General features: G+C 43.5%; 1 protein-coding gene across 2 annotated transcripts in view; it reads right to left on the bottom strand.

Moving 5' to 3' along the window:
* The window catches only part of HSD17B4 (hydroxysteroid 17-beta dehydrogenase 4), a 97643-nt gene that overhangs the window by 11643 nt on the left and 67296 nt on the right, over positions 1-18704 (bottom strand). For both annotated transcript variants that reach the window (XM_006162347.3, XM_027765898.1), the window contains exons 18-22: positions 16290-16359; positions 15175-15281; positions 12915-13001; positions 7471-7557; positions 5948-6086 (exon numbers count right to left, since the gene is read on the bottom strand). In XM_006162347.3, the coding sequence (XP_006162409.2) occupies positions 5948-6086; positions 7471-7557; positions 12915-13001; positions 15175-15281; positions 16290-16359 (490 nt within the window). The remainder of the gene's footprint in view (positions 1-5947; positions 6087-7470; positions 7558-12914; positions 13002-15174; positions 15282-16289; positions 16360-18704) is intronic.

The raw sequence follows: 18704 nt of genomic DNA, 5'->3' as shown, positions 1-18704 counted from the left end.
GAACGCACGCGCCCTATAGCGAAAAACCTCTCCAAAAAAAAAAAAAAGCTCAGGTTGAGGAGTGAGAAGACAGAAGTGGTCCCGCAGGGACAGAGTCCCACGCCCAGAGGGCAGTGTGGCAGCCAGGCCCAGTCTGCCTCACCAAGAGCAGGGCAAGAAGGGGGCGGCTAGAGTTGTCTGTCCAACATCCACGCGGGAAAAAATTCCCTTTGGTTCCTTTAAAAGCACAGCCAGCCGACTGGCTCTTAGTCTTTACATTATAAACTGCAGGAACACCGCGATGAAGGCTAAGTCCAGAACCACTTGCTTCTATAAACTGAGATGAAATATGTGACTATTTAAGCAGTTTCCAGGACCCAGGCGGGGGCTGTCTGCGGTACACTGGGGCACAGGCATGCCCTTTGGGCAACGACCCCAAAATGTGGGGCCTCGTGGAGCCTCATGCCTGTGCCTCTGGGGCTGGATTATTTTCGATGAAGCTTGCATTCTATAGATTGCTCAGAACTGTTCTTTCTCATAAATTTAAGAAAGAAAACAAATTTAAAATCGGAAGGAAAACCACCACACCGTTCAGTGTCGACCAGCTGAAACCTATCATCGCGAGAAACGACGCGGATTTTTGCCCAGCAACATTTACCTCTAGCACAGGAACACACGTGTGAGAAGCGGTGCGGTGGTATGGCCAGTTTACAGCCACTGAACACACAGAAACAGCCCTACTGTGCTCGAGCCTAGAGCTACAACAAATTGTGTATTTCAAATTGGTCGGGCCAGATTCTAAGATGCTCCCTTTGTCTAAAGGCAAATACTAAAGAGGGACCAGCAGTTGGCATAATGGCTATGTCGCTGGACTCCCATGTAGCAGACTGTGGTTTGAGTCCCGGACCCGGTGGCTTAAACTCACACTGGGCACATGTGCATACGTGCCCAAGATGCCAAGAGGAGAAGGGAGGAGAAGGGATTGCGGCATGGCCATCCCCCCTGGGTGGGTGATTTCTCGCTTTCTGTCTCTCTGTCTTTCTGGTGAAAGCACACGCCCTATAGCAAAAACCTCTAAAAAAATAAAAAACGACAAATACTAAATTATTGTTCTATGACGTGCACAGGAACAACAGATAACTCTCCAGAATTTTATTTCGACTGGTTTATTTGAAAAGTCATGATGCACTTGTACATAGAAAAAGACGTCCCTGGGCCTGGCAGATGGCATGATGGCGATGTTGCTGGACTCCCACGTAGTTGACCGCGAGTTGAGCCCCAGACCCGGCAACTTGAAACTCACGCCGGGCACCTGTGCGTGTGCACCCAGAATCCCGAGAAGAGAGTGGAGAAGGGACTGTGGTGTAGCCCTCTCCCCTTGGGCAGGAGGTGCTTTCTCACTTCCTGTCTCTCTGGTGAGTGCATGCACCCTGTAGCAAAAATCTCTCTTTAAAAAAAATATATGCGACGACTTTTCCAACAACCCAATATTTTCTTCCTGGATGTCGTATAGCAACATGGCAAAGCTGATGTTTTCCATTCCAACTCTCTGTTCCAGCTGTGAGCCTCCCCCAAATTCTGGCCCTGGCCCCCACACTCCAGCCCAGACTAGGTGGGCTGCAGGGCTGACGTCGCGGCTCTCCCTCCCTCCCACTTCGCACTTCTAGTCATGGAGCCACTGGGCTTGGAAACCAAGACTCCAGAGACCAGCACTGTGACCTGCTGAGAACCAGGTCACCTCAGAAGCAGGGTCTGTATGACCCTGTCACTCCTCCTCCACCCCAAGTGCAAGAAGGACTGCTCTGAGGGATTGACTTAACCTGACCAATCGCTCCTTCCCAGCAGAACTGTAATCTTAAACCTCCTCTCTGGGAACCACATCAAACAACCCGGGAGAAGAAAGAGTAAGCATCCCACACCAGGACGCCTCCTCCACGGAAGTCACTCGAGACGCTGTGTAAGACCCCGCGTTCCTGTGCATCCGGCTCCCGTCCTCGCCTTTCGGTACCTGCTGGTCTCCTGCGGCTTCCAGAGAGAATCATTTGCCAACCATTTCCGGAGCCTTGAGCCCATCCACCCCTCATCAGAGACAGAGCGAGGAAGTGAGAAAGCACCCCTTATGGAGATGGTCACACCACAATTCCTTTTCCGCCAGGTCTCATCCTTCCGAGATCTTGGGAATGCACACACATGCAACCAGCACGTTTTTCAAGCCACCAGGTCCGGGATTCAAACTGCAGTCAGCCATGTGGGATCCAGCCATCCTAACCACCATGCCACCTGCTGGCCCTAGCATCAGTGATCTTCAGCAGAAGCTTGCAAGTGGAGGGAGATCTCCTTCGCCCCTACAGAGTCAGCATCCTGGAACTTACAGGCTCAAGACCTCGGCCTCTGCTCTGACTCCTCACTCCTCTTGCTTTTCAGACGTAGCAATTGGCCAAGGCCTAGGCCAGGTTCTGCCAGCATCACTCGTCTTCACTCCCAGACCTCAGTCGGCTCCCATTTCTTCCTGACTACTGCAAAGTGCATCTTAGCAACAGTCGCTAAGTCTTCTCTTAGCAACAGCGACAGCTCACACAGGCTGCTTCTCCACTGTTCCCACTCCCCTCTTCACTCTGCATCCAACGGCCTTTCCTTACCCACAGTTATTTCAGCTGACACGCTGCCTCTCACAGGGAACACACAGCCTGTCTTGGCCTGTTTGTCATCCCTAACCTTTGAGAACTTGACACATAATTAAAATACTCCAGTGTTTGTTGAATGAACCAATTCTCCCATCCTCTCAAAGCCGGGAGCTCCCTTCCCATGTCTCTTGCCACTTGGACCCTATGACAACTGGGCAAGGCCCTCTCTATACACATGGGCAAGGTCACTACACCTTAGCCAAACTGCTTCAGGGGGGACGTGTTTCAGAATTCAGAATTTTTGAGATTTTAGAAGATAAGTAAGACAGAAAAACATATGTTATAAGTGAAAAAAGATCCCCAAGGGTACAACACTCTATAAACAAATACAGCATCTCTACGCTGGATAAACTCGCACTGGGTGAGTTAAGCAGAGACAATGAACAGCATCAGGAAAGTTCAGGTCAGGTGAGTTATGAGGAAAAAAAATATCCCATTTTTTAGGACGTTTTGATTTCTGGAGGTTCAGATAAGAGTATCTTCTAATTTTCTGCAGCATACTACTCAATAGGCCATCTAAAACCTCTGATTCTTTATCTCCTTTATGCCTTCCTGTCATCTTTCTTTTACTTTGAACTTTTACTGTTGCTTAGATCCAAAGGTTCCTAGAACAGCTTTTGGCTGTGTTTTGAAATGAATAGTTATAAGTACTATAAACTCGCCAGTTACTTAGGAAAAGTTTCGGTGGCATCACATTGTCCACACATATATTACTCAGACTGAACAGACAAAAATATTGACTACCCATTCAATAAAATTATTACTTTAATACAAGGTAAGGCATCAAATTCAGTACTTTTCTTGAAAAGGCAGCCATCCTATTCCATCCTAGAATTATGCTTTCTGCATGGTTTTCTAGTTTGTTTATTTCTTCCATGAGCACGACAGAGGCAGAGGGACACCGGCTGGGTCTGGATGACACTCACAGCCCCGTCTCGGCCGCCCTCGGTCACGTGCACACACATCCTGGAACTCAGGGGGGTCTCTGGACATGAACTCAGGGCCTTTCCGTGCGGGCTGGCCTTGCAGAGTGTTGAGTTTTACCTCTGCGCCACCATCTGGCCAGCTACATGGCTTCAACATTTATTTACCATGTTCAGAGTCAATCTAGTACATGTTACAGATCATACTAGAAACTGCACATAGACAAATTAAAGTGCGGCCCTTTCTTGGGGTTAAGTCCCAGGTCAAGCTTGGGACATGCCTTCCAGGCCACCGTGCCCAGCCCTCAGTTCCTGGACGTGCTCAGGGGCAGTCATCCGAGTGGCTCAGTGACGTGAGTCCAGTCAGAGTGACCTGCGGTGCTCAGCCCATTCTCTGCATCCAAGTTCTGGTCTGCCCTGATGAGAACAAGGCATGGACAACAGCGATTTAAACATATCCAATATTTGGTAACGAAGTGTTTAGTAAAACATTTTAAACTGCTTGTTTAAAAACACAAAAAAGAAAGAAAAAAGTTAGGTATGCCCTCAGCCAATGCATTCTATCACCTATTTCATGTTGTTAAGCACAGAGATGCAAAACAGCGATGCTAACAGAATCAGCTCCTGAAACACCAGAAGCCAAAGACAGGTAATCCCACTGCAGCCAGCGCTGCAATTTAGCTCAGTGGCACAAAACTGGGGGAAAGCAAGAATCAGGACTGAAGACAGTTACACAGCTGAGTCAAAATCAAGTCACAGACAGAGCCACGCAAGCAGACATCCAAAGGGAAGGTGAGTCCTTTCAGAGAAACGAGACTGGCAGCCTTGACGAGGACCCGAGGAAGAGGAAGAAGTGAACACGCTACACAGCATCAGTTAAAATGCAGCCAGGGGCTGGGCAGGAGTAGAATGTGACACACTACAAGGCAATCCCAAGTAGAAGGGTTTCAGTTCAGGACCAGCAGGTGGTGTAATGGTTACATCGCTGGACTCCCACATAGTCAACTGCAGTTCGAGTCCTGGACTTGGCAGCTTAAAACTCAGGCTGGGACCAGCAGTTAGCGTAATGGCTATGTCGTGGACTCCCACGGAGTCGACCGCAGTTTGAGTCCCGGACCCGGTGGCTTAAACTCACGCCAGGCGCATATGCGTGCATGCCCAAGATCCCGAGAGGAGAATGGAGGAGAAGGGATTGCGGTGTGGCCATCTCTCCTGGGGGGGTGATTTCTCGCTTTCTGTCTCTCTGTCTCTCTCTGTCTGTCTGGCGAGCGCATGCACCCTATAGCAAAAACCTCTCCAAAACAAACAAACAAAAAAATACTCAGGCTGGGCGTGTCTGTGTGTGTGCCTAAAATTCTGAGAGACTAGAGGAGAAGGGATTATGGCACGGCCATCCCCTCTGGGAAGTGATCTCTCACCTTCTGTCTCTCTGATGAGCACACATGCCCTATAGCTTAAAAAAAAGGGGGGTGGGGGTGGGGGTTTCAGTTCAAGTTCAGAATACTGTATAATTACAAGTCTGTGCCATAATTAACGTGAGTTACACGCCGGGCGCGTGTGCGTGCGTGCCCAAGATCCCGAGAGGAGAATGGAGGAGAAGGGATTGTGGCGTGGCCATTCCTCCTGGGGGGTGATTTCTCGCTTTCTGTCTCTATGTCTCTCTCTCTGTGTCTGGCGAGCGCACGCGCCCTAGAGCAAAAATCTCTCCAAAATAAAAGAACGTGAGTTACAAAGGAGATATAAAGATCTAGCAGAATTTTTTTCTTTATTATTTTTATACTCTAATTTTTCTTAATAGTAAAAAGGTACAAGGCTCCTCTTCAAGCTCCCTCTGAGGGAAAGGAAACGTGTCTGCTCCCCTTCTGCAATGGGCTGTTTACACCGCGCTCCTGGTCAGCTTGCTAGCGTGACACTCCGGTAACTCCCCAGGGTACATACGTCAAGGAAATAATTATGACTTTATACTCTAAATTACAATGATAACCCACATTACCAACTTGAGATGGAGAAAACGATTTTAAAATTGTCAAATACAAATACTTAAGAAGATTTCATCTGGCCAGAGGAACTTGCTTTCTGTTTCACTAGTTGAAAAAGCATACAGTTAAAATGACCGTGTGCAAAAGAACCAATTTCAGGCATCACAATGAAATCCTTGAAACAGATATTTTCATTTTAGTTGATTCCCTTCATCTCAAATAAAAATGCTCTGGGTACCCAGAAATGTGTTTGTGCTCACAAAATAATTTACGTAGGTGAGATGTACCTCCTTCAAAGACATGGCCTCTGGTTATGATAAGGGCACTTCAGTGCTACGTGCTGAGCGCTACCCTGCGTGCCGGGACATCAAGGGTGACTTACTCCACTTGGCGGCGAGGCTGCCCCCTCTGGTGATGTGCCACTCGAACACGGCATTGACCTTCTTCACCACCTCAGGCCCAACGTCCTTCAGGCGGCGACCTATCTCCTCGAACACCAGGGTGCTCTGAAGCTCCCCGACCTAGGGCACAGGGAAGGCAATACTTTAAAAGTCCTACAAAAATGACTGAAAAAGGAAAAGTGATTACAAAATATATGTGTGATAAAAGTGAGTTTTTAGGGACCAGCAGTTAGCGTAATGGCTATGTCGCTGGATTCCCATGTAGTCGACAGCGGTTTGCGTCCCGGACCCGGTGGCTTAAAACTCACGCCAGGCGCGTGTGTGTGCATGCCCAAGATCCCGAGAGGAGAATGGAGGAGAAGGGATTGCGGCGTGACCATCCCCCCTGGGGGGTGATTTCTCGCTTTCTTTCTCTCCATCTCTCTCTGTCTGTCTGGCGAGCGCACGCGCCCTATAGCAAAAACCTCTCAAAAAAAAAAAGTGAGTTTTTAAAAGATCTTCATAAATAAATAAGGCAGTTAAACTATTGGGTCATTGGAAAAGTAATGCTGCATATTTTTCTGTGCAAAATTCATCATGAACTTTCCGACGAACCAACAGTTTATTTCCCATGCTAGACTTTTTTTTTTTTTACACTTTCCTTATATTAATTTATGTCATCCAGAACCTCAGCCCTCTTCTTAAGAGGATTTTACTTTTATCAGAACTCAGAAATAATATTTTAAAAGTTAGCCAGGAAGTGGACAACATGGATCCCAACTTCAGGAAGACAGCAGACCAACTTCCAAGGCCTTTTTTTTTTTAATGTGTAAAATGAGATTAAATTAGACAAAGTTTAATTTTTTCCCAGTTCATAAACTTCAAAATATTCTGACCTTAGATTATTCATAAGATATTTTAATTTTCTTCCAAAAAACAAAGATATTTTAATTTTCAGTCAGTTATATGATAATATGGTGTAGGACAGACAATTAAAGATCAAGCGTATAAAAACCTTTTTACTTATTTAAAAAATATTAACAAGTAGTATTTTGGACACAGAGTAAAATGTTTTTATCGAAAGTCTCAGCATACTAATAGAGAATGCACGCTATAACCTGTTCAAAGAAAGAGTATACACTATTGTTTCTATATGGATATATAAAGCTTTAAGTCAAGAAAAAGGTACAAGATACTTACATTTTTAACCTATTTTTCTTCAAATTACTATTTGCTTAAGCTTTCTCATTAAACAACTGATTTATTTACTCTAAAACTAGAAAGTTAATTATTTTCTCTTGAAAGGTAACCCAGTATCTAGCAAGAAAGTGTAAAATATCATACATTACCAAAGTATTCCATTTATTCCAAGCAGTTTTTAATGATATCTTTCACTTCAAAAATAAGAACCTTTTCATAGTTACTGATTTTCTCAATCACAGTTACTGATTTTCTCAAGGAGCCTAAACCTTCTTGTGCCAAATCCGTAAGTAAGGAGTTGGCCTGGGCCCCACTTACAGCCTACCTCAGAGGGCGTCTTCGCGGGGACAGCCGCTGTCGGCACGAGGTCCACGTACGCGTTTGCAATGACAATGTCCCCAGTGCCCTGGACCTTACGGAGGTAGAGGGTGGAAAAGGAAAAAACAGTTCACTCTGATAACTCCAACATAAACACAATTTCACTGTGAGACACTGTAAAATAATTTAGAAGGAATTTATAGTTTTGTTTCATATGAAAACTAAGTCTTAATAAAACATAAGGTGGTGCAGTAAACGTCCAGATGAATAGTCAGGAAGGCGTTCTGGGTCACACGACTGTCACTCGCCCTGGCTGCAGAATCAGCAGAGCCTTCGAGGCATCCCCAGGACTGGGTACCATCACCCGCAGCTCCAGCGTAGATGGTCTGGGATGGACCATCGACATTGGCATCTGGCTTTTGGAGGGTTTTGGTTTTGTCTTTTCCGAAATATAAGTGTTTCTAATGGAGAGCCAGAGTGAGCAGTGCTGGATTCCCATAACCGTGAGAAAGAAACACAGCACAAAACCCACATGAGGTGGTGGCACCCCAGGAGCATCTGTTCTGTTCACACAGAGTAACACAGGCAGAGAGCAGACAAGGATAGTGCTTTCAAAGTAATACTTCCAGGGGCCAGCAGGTGGCGTGGTGGCCGAGAGGCTGGACTCCCACATGGCTGACCAAGTTCAAGTCCTGGACCTGGACGCCTGAGAATCATGCAGGGCATGTGTGCGTACATGTGCACACGCCCACAATCTCAAGAAGAGAAAGGACTATGGCATAGCCATCCCCTGTGGGGTGATTTCTTACTTTTCTTCTCACTGAAGAGAGAATCTGTCTCTCTTCAGCGAACGCCACGTACCCATGGCACAAACCTTAAAAAGTAAATGAATAAATAATGATTCCAGTCCTCACTTCAAGTAGGGAGCACACATAGGCTAGACGAAATACCTAAACAGCCTTTTATCAAAATAGTCATTAGAGGACTCTGATTCTAATTCCTCATCCTTCATCTCAAATTATCCCAACGGCTATCGATTCTTTTATAAAAATTATGGTACTGTTACAGGAGTATAGGATACATTTCAAAAAAACAAAGAGGCATTTATTAAAACTGCTTTGTAAGAATCAGGATGGTCATTCTCCCTTGACTGCTTTCAATCACACTTCAGAAGAGAAAAAGATCTTTCAGTAATTTATTCATTTTACTAAAAATTATAAACTGTGAAAAGCATAGAAAGAAACAATTAATAAACAAAATTGCTTTCTTGTAACTAAGTCAATTTTAACACATTGGTTTGAAATGTTTATTAAAATATAACAGGAAGGAAGAAGGAAGGAGGAGGGAGTCCTGTATATAACTAATACAGAAAGAGTACCTCTAAACACTGAGGGAAAATACAGCAAAAACACTGAAAAGAAGACATGCTTAGAATTTATCAAAATTGTGGGGCCGGCAGGTGGCGTGGTAGTTAAGGACACGAGACTCCCACATGGCCAACTTCAGTTCAGGTCCCCGACCTGGTGGCTTGCTTTCTAACTCCCTCCCCCCAACTCACTGACTCTCACTCGCTCTCGCTCTCCCTCTGTCCCTCTCAGATCAAATTTAAATAAACAAATAAAGTAAAACAATTCTTTTTAAAAAAGAATTTATTCAAACTGCAAGAATGTATTATATTGAGATATTCGGTCACGGTTCACCTGCTTAAGTTTGTATACACAGAAATTGTTTCTGTATTATTCATTACTAGAATTGGGGAAAAATTAAATCTATGACATGGGCCAGCCTGTGGTCTGGTGATTAGGTGGCTGGTTGCTGATCCCTCATGGTTGACCATGTGGTTCGAGTCCTGGGCCAGGGGGCTTGAGGGAGAGGGCAGGCACGTAGCTGTGCCTGTCCCAGATCCCAACAGGAGGAAGGGATGGAGCAGGGCTGTGGCACGACTGTGTCCCGTGGAGCACGCTGTCCCAAGTCCTCCCTCCCTCCCTCCTCCCCTCTCTCCATGGTGAAACCATGCATCCTCTGGCAAAAAATGTTTTTAAAAAATCTGTAATACAAGAAGTTTTCAAAAAGTTCATAGAAAATGTGTACTATGCAAAAACTATGCACGGATTACAAAAAAAAAATTTTAGCATCAAAATAAATTCAGACCTTAATTCTGCTTTTCCATAAACTTTCTGAAGTCCCCTCACACAGCTGTGATCCCTGACACTTTTAGAGTTCAAAATCTTATTTGGAAAATAAAATGAATACAAGACAACTAGGAAGTAAGAGTGCTCCAGAACAGCTGGCACAAACATTAACTGCAAGAGGCTTTCAAAGAAAGTGGGCGTGTGCGTATACGCGGTGGGAACGAGGGAGCAACGAGAGACGTCCCTGAAGTCAAGGCAGAGCTTGCCTAAAGCCGGAAGGACAGGACGACGTCCAGCACAGTGAACAGTGTGCACAGATCAGGCAGGGAAGTGACACGGCACAGCCGGGAGGGGCTGGTGCAGGGAAGCACGGAAGAATTCAGCCAAGTTCTCTGTTCTTAGAAGAAAGCATGACCCAGTGAATGGCGAGAGCCCTGGGCCCACGCTGTGGAGCAGGCTGACCTGCGTCTCTGGCTCGACCACTTGCTGGATAACCAGAAGCAAGTTATTGAGGGCACCGAGGTCTCCTTAGGAACGCACTTTCTCTTAAATTTAAACCCAGAGGTGCTAAACGTATTAAAGATAATAGAGCCTGCTTACAGGTTCTCAAAAAGTAAGCTGCTACTATTATCGTAGGAGTTGTTGACTTGCTACAAAAATTATCCTTAAAATCACTTGCAAATAAAATGGTGATCACATACCCTGTGAATACTGAACAATAAAATGGAGCATTGCCCACAGCCTCGCCCCAAAATCACTTACTCTGCAGGGAGATAGACTTTTATTTAGCTTGCACTGACTATTAATTAGTCTTGGACTCTGATGTAGGATGTTAATTTGTGGATCTGTAATTTCTGTTCAAAGAAAAGAGGACCCCAAAGGATATGATCCTATTGTTCTGTAGGACATTAACTAGTTTTGTCTCTCACTCAGCAAAATTGTTTTAGAGTGTCTTTTCTGCTGGACTACATACACTGTTGCTCGAAGTCTCCTTTGAACTAGTTTTATCACGTGGCAAGATCCTCAATTAATGAGTTCAATGAAGTTTTGCTGTGTTTTCATTGTACATTTAAGTCATGCCTTGAATTTTTTTGAAGATTATATTTGACAACTACTTGGATGACTGGCTGAGCTAAACACACGGTTGGTTGGGGGCCAGCAGACAGTGTAATGGTTACATCACTGGACTCCCACAGTTAACCACAGTTCAAGTCCTGGACCCAGCAGCTTAAAACTCACACTGGGCACGTGTGCGTGCGTGCCCAAAATCCAAGAGGAGAATAGAGAAGGGATTGTGGCATCGCCATCTCCCCCGGCGGTGGTTTCTTGCTTTCTGTCTCTCTGTCTCTCTGGAGAGGGCAGGCACGTAGCTGTGCCTGTCCCAGATCCCAACAGGAGGAAGGGATGGAGCAGGGCTGTGGCACGACTGTGTCCCGTGGAGCACGCTGTCCCAAGTCCTCCCTCCCTCCCTCCTCCCCTCTCTCCATGGTGAAACCATGCATCCTCTGGCAAAAAATGTTTTTAAAAAATCTGTAATACAAGAAGTTTTCAAAAAGTTCATAGAAAATGTGTACTATGCAAAAACTATGCACGGATTACAAAAAAAAAATTTTAGCATCAAAATAAATTCAGACCTTAATTCTGCTTTTCCATAAACTTTCTGAAGTCCCCTCACACAGCTGTGATCCCTGACACTTTTAGAGTTCAAAATCTTATTTGGAAAATAAAATGAATACAAGACAACTAGGAAGTAAGAGTGCTCCAGAACAGCTGGCACAAACATTAACTGCAAGAGGCTTTCAAAGAAAGTGGGCGTGTGCGTATACGGGTGGGAACGAGGGAGCAACGAGAGACGTCCCTGAAGTCAAGGCAGAGCTTGCCTAAAGCCGGAAGGACAGGACGACGTCCAGCACAGTGAACAGTGTGCACAGATCAGGCAGGGAAGTGACACGGCACAGCCGGGAGGGGCTGGTGCAGGGAAGCACGGAAGAATTCAGCCAAGTTCTCTGTTCTTAGAAGAAAGCATGACCCAGTGAATGGCGAGAGCCCTGGGCCCACGCTGTGGAGCAGGCTGACCTGCGTCTCTGGCTCGACCACTTGCTGGATAACCAGAAGCAAGTTATTGAGGGCACCGAGGTCTCCTTAGGAACGCACTTTCTCTTAAATTTAAACCCAGAGGTGCTAAACGTATTAAAGATAATAGAGCCTGCTTACAGGTTCTCAAAAAGTAAGCTGCTACTATTATCGTAGGAGTTGTTGACTTGCTACAAAAATTATCCTTAAAATCACTTGCAAATAAAATGGTGATCACATACCCTGTGAATACTGAACAATAAAATGGAGCATTGCCCACAGCCTCGCCCCAAAATCACTTACTCTGCAGGGAGATAGACTTTTATTTAGCTTGCACTGACTATTAATTAGTCTTGGACTCTGATGTAGGATGTTAATTTGTGGATCTGTAATTTCTGTTCAAAGAAAAGAGGACCCCAAAGGATATGATCCTATTGTTCTGTAGGACATTAACTAGTTTTGTCTCTCACTCAGCAAAATTGTTTTAGAGTGTCTTTTCTGCTGGACTACATACACTGTTGCTCGAAGTCTCCTTTGAACTAGTTTTATCACGTGGCAAGATCCTCAATTAATGAGTTCAATGAAGTTTTGCTGTGTTTTCATTGTACATTTAAGTCATGCCTTGAATTTTTTTGAAGATTATATTTGACAACTACTTGGATGACTGGCTGAGCTAAACACACGGTTGGTTGGGGGCCAGCAGACAGTGTAATGGTTACATCACTGGACTCCCACAGTTAACCACAGTTCAAGTCCTGGACCCAGCAGCTTAAAACTCACACTGGGCACGTGTGCGTGCGTGCCCAAAATCCAAGAGGAGAATAGAGAAGGGATTGTGGCATCGCCATCTCCCCCGGCGGTGGTTTCTTGCTTTCTGTCTCTCTGTCTCTCTCTGCCTCTCTGACTCTGTCTCTGCCTCTCCAATGAGCGCATGCACCCTATAACAAAAATCTCTGTTTGAAAAACAAACAAACAAAAAACCATGGTTGGTTGGATTCTCAGAACAGAACAGCTGGGCCACTGCTACATGTGAAAACACCAATTCAGCTACAAATGCAAGAGAACTAAAGAGGTGCATAAGATATTGTCAATGAAAAGTCACCAATGGTTAAAGAATAAAAAGCCTTCCTGGTTTTGTCTTATATCCGCAGTACTAACCAAAAAAAAAGCCAAGAGGAAATGAACCATAGGGTGTGCTTAGGAGGGGTAACAACATGAAGTCCCTCTAACTCTGGATTATCCATACCTTGGTTTGGAAATGAATTCTGTTTCCTTCCTTCCACATCTCAGTTTGTAGAGTCTGTCCCGGATATACTGGTTTTGCAAAACGAGCCTTTAAAATAAATCCTTAGGGTTAAAAATGTTTTAACATGAAACTCTTCCATGGTGGGGAGAAGAAACAATTGGAAAGGCAGTGGGAGAGCATAAAAGAAAGAAAATAGAGGCTTAATTCAATTCATAAAAGACCTAAAAATAATACAATATAATAGAGAAAGAATATAGCTAGTATAAGCAAGTTCATTTATCTTCAAAGTACAGAAGCTCAACTCAGAAGGGGTTCTATCCTCATACATCCAACATAAATTGGAAATATCCTAAGTTAAACCCAAAAATGGGCATTTTGTAGACATGACGGGTCACAAAAACACAAATCCCCAAACTCAAATGACAACAAAGGACACTATTGTTTGTCATGATCCTGGGGCTCCTGCTGACGCCCTGTAGCCCACGGACCTACACGCTGCTAACCCGAGAAAGATCAAGCTCAAAGCGTGGGGTCCTGCCATGCACGTCACGGTCCCCTGCACACACAGTCAGGACGCCTCGGTGGAAGCACCGTAGTCAGAGACCAACGGCGCAGAACCAGGAAGTGAGCGTTACCTCGACAAATCGAGAAACACAGCCACAGTCACACCAGGTAGTGGGGTGTCGGTAACCATACAAACAACGTAAAACAGCGAAATAAGTGCAACTAGGGAGTGCGGTCCGGTGTGCGTATACAGGGCAGAGTGATTTGGTATTTTATTTCATAAGTTTCTATATTACTTTATTGTGCTCTATTCATCAATTACCAGGTGAAAAAATAATCATAATAAAATGAAAAGCATGAGAATGACCAGTTTTATCCAGAGAAAGTATAAATGAATGCATTTTCACTGCTGCATGGAGCATAAACTAATGAAACTTTGTGGCACTGCACTGCCTTAAACCTTTTATTTATTTATTTTTAAGTATACATCTTTTGGGACCAGCAGGTGGTTACGTCATTGGACTCCTATGTAGTCAACTGCAGTTTGAGTCCTGGACCCAGCAGCTTAAAACTCACACTGCACAAGTGTGCGTGCATGACCAAAATCCCATGAGGAGAATGGAGGAGAAGGGATTGTGGCCATCATCCCAGGAGGGTGATTTCTTGTTTTCTGTCTCTCTGTCTCTGTCTGTCTGGGAAGCACACACACCCTATAGCAAGAAGAACTCTCTTAAGAAAAAAAGTATGCATCTTTTAACTTATGCAAAAACATGGGCACAGATTTTTTTCTGTATTAATAATAATGAAATAAAACTTGCAATCAGCTATAAAGTACAAAAACTAAAAATAACATGTAGCTAGTATACTGCTGTAGGTGTATGTTACACATATTAAAGGTATATAGCCTGCTGTAGGTTCTTAGAAAAAAGAAGCTATTGCTATTATTGCTGAAGGTGTTAACTTGCTACAAAATACAGCCACCTAACATTTCAATTAAATTATAGCAAATTACAAAACAATTTTAAAAAATTAAATCTTGAGTTTTTAAAGTATATTTGGAAATTATAAGTGTATACCTAATTAATTTATAAAACAATCAAACTAATCTGTTAAAAATGAAGCTGCAGAGCTGGCTGGTGGCATGGGGGTTGGGGTGGCTGGAACCCGCATGGCCAACTGCGCAGTACAAGGCCTGGACCCAGGTGCTTGGGAAGTACGTTGGGTTCGCCAGTCCAAATCCCCAAAGGAGGATGGAGAAGGAGGAACTGCAGTGTGGGCCATCACCCCTGGGGAAGCGTTTTCAAAAAGTGGACAAACAACTGGCACCGTACATGACGTCCCTCCTGATGGCCATGTGATGTAACTGTGTTCAGCTATAAAAAAGTGCTGATCGCCAAGTGATGAAATCAAACAAATATACACTGCTGCTGTATACTGCATCTTTTTTTTCCTTGTTATTTTTAATGAAGTCTAATTTCTTTATTTTTTTCTTTTTTAATTTATTTATTTACATTCATTCTCTGTACATCATTACAGCATCCAAAATGAGATTTTTCCATCCAGAATACACTGTTATTGGCTCAATCAAGCACATCAACATATTTTATCATCAACAAATAATTTTCCATTTCTTGTTTCCTGTATATTTTGCCTTTTTCCCATCTTTGATATTACCTCTTTTAAATTATGTCACTCCTTTTCTTCTCTAAAGATAGAAAAAGATACTAATATTCAAGTTATATAACACTATCCATACCTTAATCGCCTTGAATCTGGACACGTCATTATTGGCAAAATGCTGTAAGACATGTCTGGCCGAAAATCCAAACGTGCATAGCCCATGTAATATGGGCTTGTCAAAACCTAAAAACAGAGAGAATTTAGTAAGACAGAGGCATCTTTCATGTTTAAAGCCAAGTATAGAGCCTGGCAGATGGTGTGGTGATTAAGGTGTTAGATTCCCACATGGCCAACCATAGTTCGAGTCCCATATTGGGCAGCTTATTTTTTCACTTTCTCTTTCTCTCTCTCTCTCTGGTTAAATTTTTAAAATAATAATAATGACTAAAATTAAATCAAATAATTCCTTAAAAAAGAAAGAAACCAAGTATAATGGTTCAGATTTTTAAAATGTCTTTAAACTCCATCACCATGAGTTATACCATTTATTTTTAAGAGACATGGAAGATATTTCATAAATAATACTTTCTGAGAGGAAATTATAAACTAAGAGACAAAAAAAAAAGCAAGAAAAGAATATGAGATATAGAAACACAAAGAATTGTTTTGTTCAGCTTTGACTGTGACCATGAACTCATTCGTGGAGATCTCCCCTCCCTTCCCTACTCTCTCCTCAGGGACCCTGTCCCCCTGACAGATGCCCATCCTCAGGGTCCCATCCTAGACCTTGAACTAGGAGAAGCTTCCCTCTACTGTGATCTGAATTTCAAGTCAACTGTCTTCTGAAGAATACCTCCTACCTTTCTGTATCTTTTGGAGAAATGTAATAAAGAGAGGACTTTTTTTTTTTTTCAACTTTTTTAGAGAGATTTTTGCTATAGGGTGCATGCATTCACCAAAGAGACAGAGACAGAGATAGACAGAAAGCAACAAACCATCCCCTAGAGGAGATGGCCACATCGTAATCCCTTCTCCTCCATTCTCCCCTCAGGATTTTGGGCACGCACGCACACGCGCCTGGCATGAGTTTCAAGCTTCCAGGACTAAGACTTGAACTGCAGTCAGCCATGTGGGAGTCCAGAAACATAGCAGTTATGTCATCTGCTGGTCCTAGCAGCCATGTCTTTAAATACATGATTTAGGAAACTGAGCTTAGATTTTTTTCATTGACTTGTGTTATTATCAGCTCACCTGCTAGGTTAGCGAAGTTGGAATCAATGTGTAAGGGATTCCAGTCTCCACTGAGGCGGTACAAAGCGGCCTGTGAAGAAAGAATCACAGATGTAACTAGTACTCAGTGTTTTCTTAGAACACATTAAGTAAACATAGGAAACATAGCTGGATTTTTAAAACATAATGTATATAATTGAGGTTCTGATTTTTAAAATGACTATTTCTAACAACAACAACAACAAAAAAGATTACCTAGAATTTACATTTTTTAAGAACACCTGCCATTGAAAAGAGTGGGTTAAATAGTTGTCAAATCATAGGAAGGGGAGCCAGCAATTACACCTAGGCATAACTTACCACTGCCTAAGGAGAAATTTACAAAAGAGAACCTATCCATCTCTTCTCATTAAAACACAATTAAGGTCTCTTCTAACCAAGCAAAATTTATACCAACTTTCTTAATGGGGTGTTTTAAATGGAAGCCTATAACATAATAGTAGACACATAAACATCAAAGACTTCCCACAAACTTTCATTCTCCTGGTACCTTAAATCAGCTCACCCTGCAAGAAAACAGACTGGTGGCTTGCCACTGTGATTACATTTCTGCTTAAGTCCAGATTTTCACACTGCTAGTTTGCGGACATGAGGTTTAATTAGCAGAAAGACACGGATCACAACAGGGAGAAAGTCACCATTTCACCACTCCCCGGCGTTTACACTGTGCATTATTCAAACTAGAGTACCTTTCAGTACTGAAGGAGAGAAATTCACTACCCAGCTTATAGGACGCACTTCATTTACCTATATATTTAATTGACCCTGTCTATTCAAGACCCTTTCTCATCAACTGCAGTGTTGTTTTCCAAGACCTAAAATGCTGTATAAGGCTAACCATGTCAGAGTCAGCCAGGTACACAGCAGTAACACAGCGCTCTGAGATGCTGGACCACACAGGGAGGTCCCAGGTTTGCGTCCTGAGGCCTCTCTGTACACATGAGGTCACACGTGCACAGCCATGATCTGGGCTGGCTGAGGATGGAGGTGGCCTGCCATGCGAAGACTCCTGGGGGTACCTGTCTTGTCTGTTCCTCTCTGTCATGAAAGAAATAAATGAATAATCTTAAAAAAAAAAAAAGGGAAAGCCATGTCAGCAGATCTGAATTTTTAACTACTACTTTTTATTATTTTTAAATTATTAATCATTCTTTTCTAACAAGTTTGACTTAAAGAAAATAGTATTTTCTATAATTTATAAGAAAAGTTCATTTCATTTTTAATATACTTTGTATAATTTTAATAAGCTCTTTCTCTTCATCACTTCATATAATAATTCTATATATTATTCACTTTTTCAATATTCTTTCCTTTATATGTTTTCCAAATATAACTAAATCAAATCAACAATATGAATGCTAGTGACCTGTAAGATTCTCTGTAAGTCATCAGAGAATTAGATGACCATTTTTTTTCTTTTCTTAACAAAAGGGCTTGCTATGTTGCCCCGGCCACCTCAAGCTCACGATCTCCCTGCCTCAGCCAGCGGGTCACCGAGATCAGAGGCACAGACCACATGCCAGGCCCCTGGAATGGACTGAGAATCAGACCTGGGCCCCTGTGTGCACAGCCCACCCTACAAAGCACAGCCTCTGAGCAGCGCAGACCGCCACCGAGAGGCCGAAATGAAGTCTTTACACAGCACTTCACAAACAATAAAACACTAGGCCAGTCTATGAGGTCATGGTGTATGCACACTAAAGAAATGACACAGTCCAGAGCCTCCAAGCCAACTGTCAAGTACGCGACAGGCCAGAGCCCCAAACAGACCAGACACAGAGGCAGCCCTACCACCCACGGGCACGTCCTGCAGTGCTCGAAGCCTTTGTGTTTTCAGTTACAGTTTTCTCTAAGTTTCTCAGTTAGAACTCTGAGTTTCCTCAGTTAAAAAAATTGATAGGGACCAGCAGTTAGTGTAATGGCTATGTCGCTGGACTCCCATGTAGTCGACCGCGGTTCGAGTCCTGGACCTGGTGGCTTAAACTCACACTGGGCGCGTGTGCATGTGTGCCTAAGATCCCGGGAGGAGAATGGAAAAGGGATTGCGGGGTGGCCAACCCCCCTGGGGGGTGATTTCTTGCTTTCTATCTCTCTGTCTGTCTCTGTCTGTCTGACGAGCGCACATACCCTATAGCAAAAACCTCTCAAAAAAAAATATATTGAGAGATAAAATAGTCTTACTTTCACAGAGTAGTTAGAAAACTTAAATGGAATAAAGCTTACAAGCCTTACCCTTGATAAATATTAATACCTTAATAAATGCCAGCCATTATTATTTAAAAAGAGTTTACCAACAATATAAGACAACTGAGCTTTTTTTTTTTTTTTTTTTTGGAGGGGTTTTTTTTTTTTTTTTATAAGTGGGCGGGGGTCCCC

The sequence above is a fragment of the Tupaia chinensis genome, unplaced genomic scaffold (assembly GCF_000334495.1).
Source record: "Tupaia chinensis unplaced genomic scaffold, TupChi_1.0 Scaffold139897_1, whole genome shotgun sequence".
Taxonomy (NCBI): Eukaryota; Metazoa; Chordata; class Mammalia; order Scandentia; family Tupaiidae; genus Tupaia; species Tupaia belangeri.
This window is presented reverse-complemented; position numbering and strand designations above follow the sequence as displayed.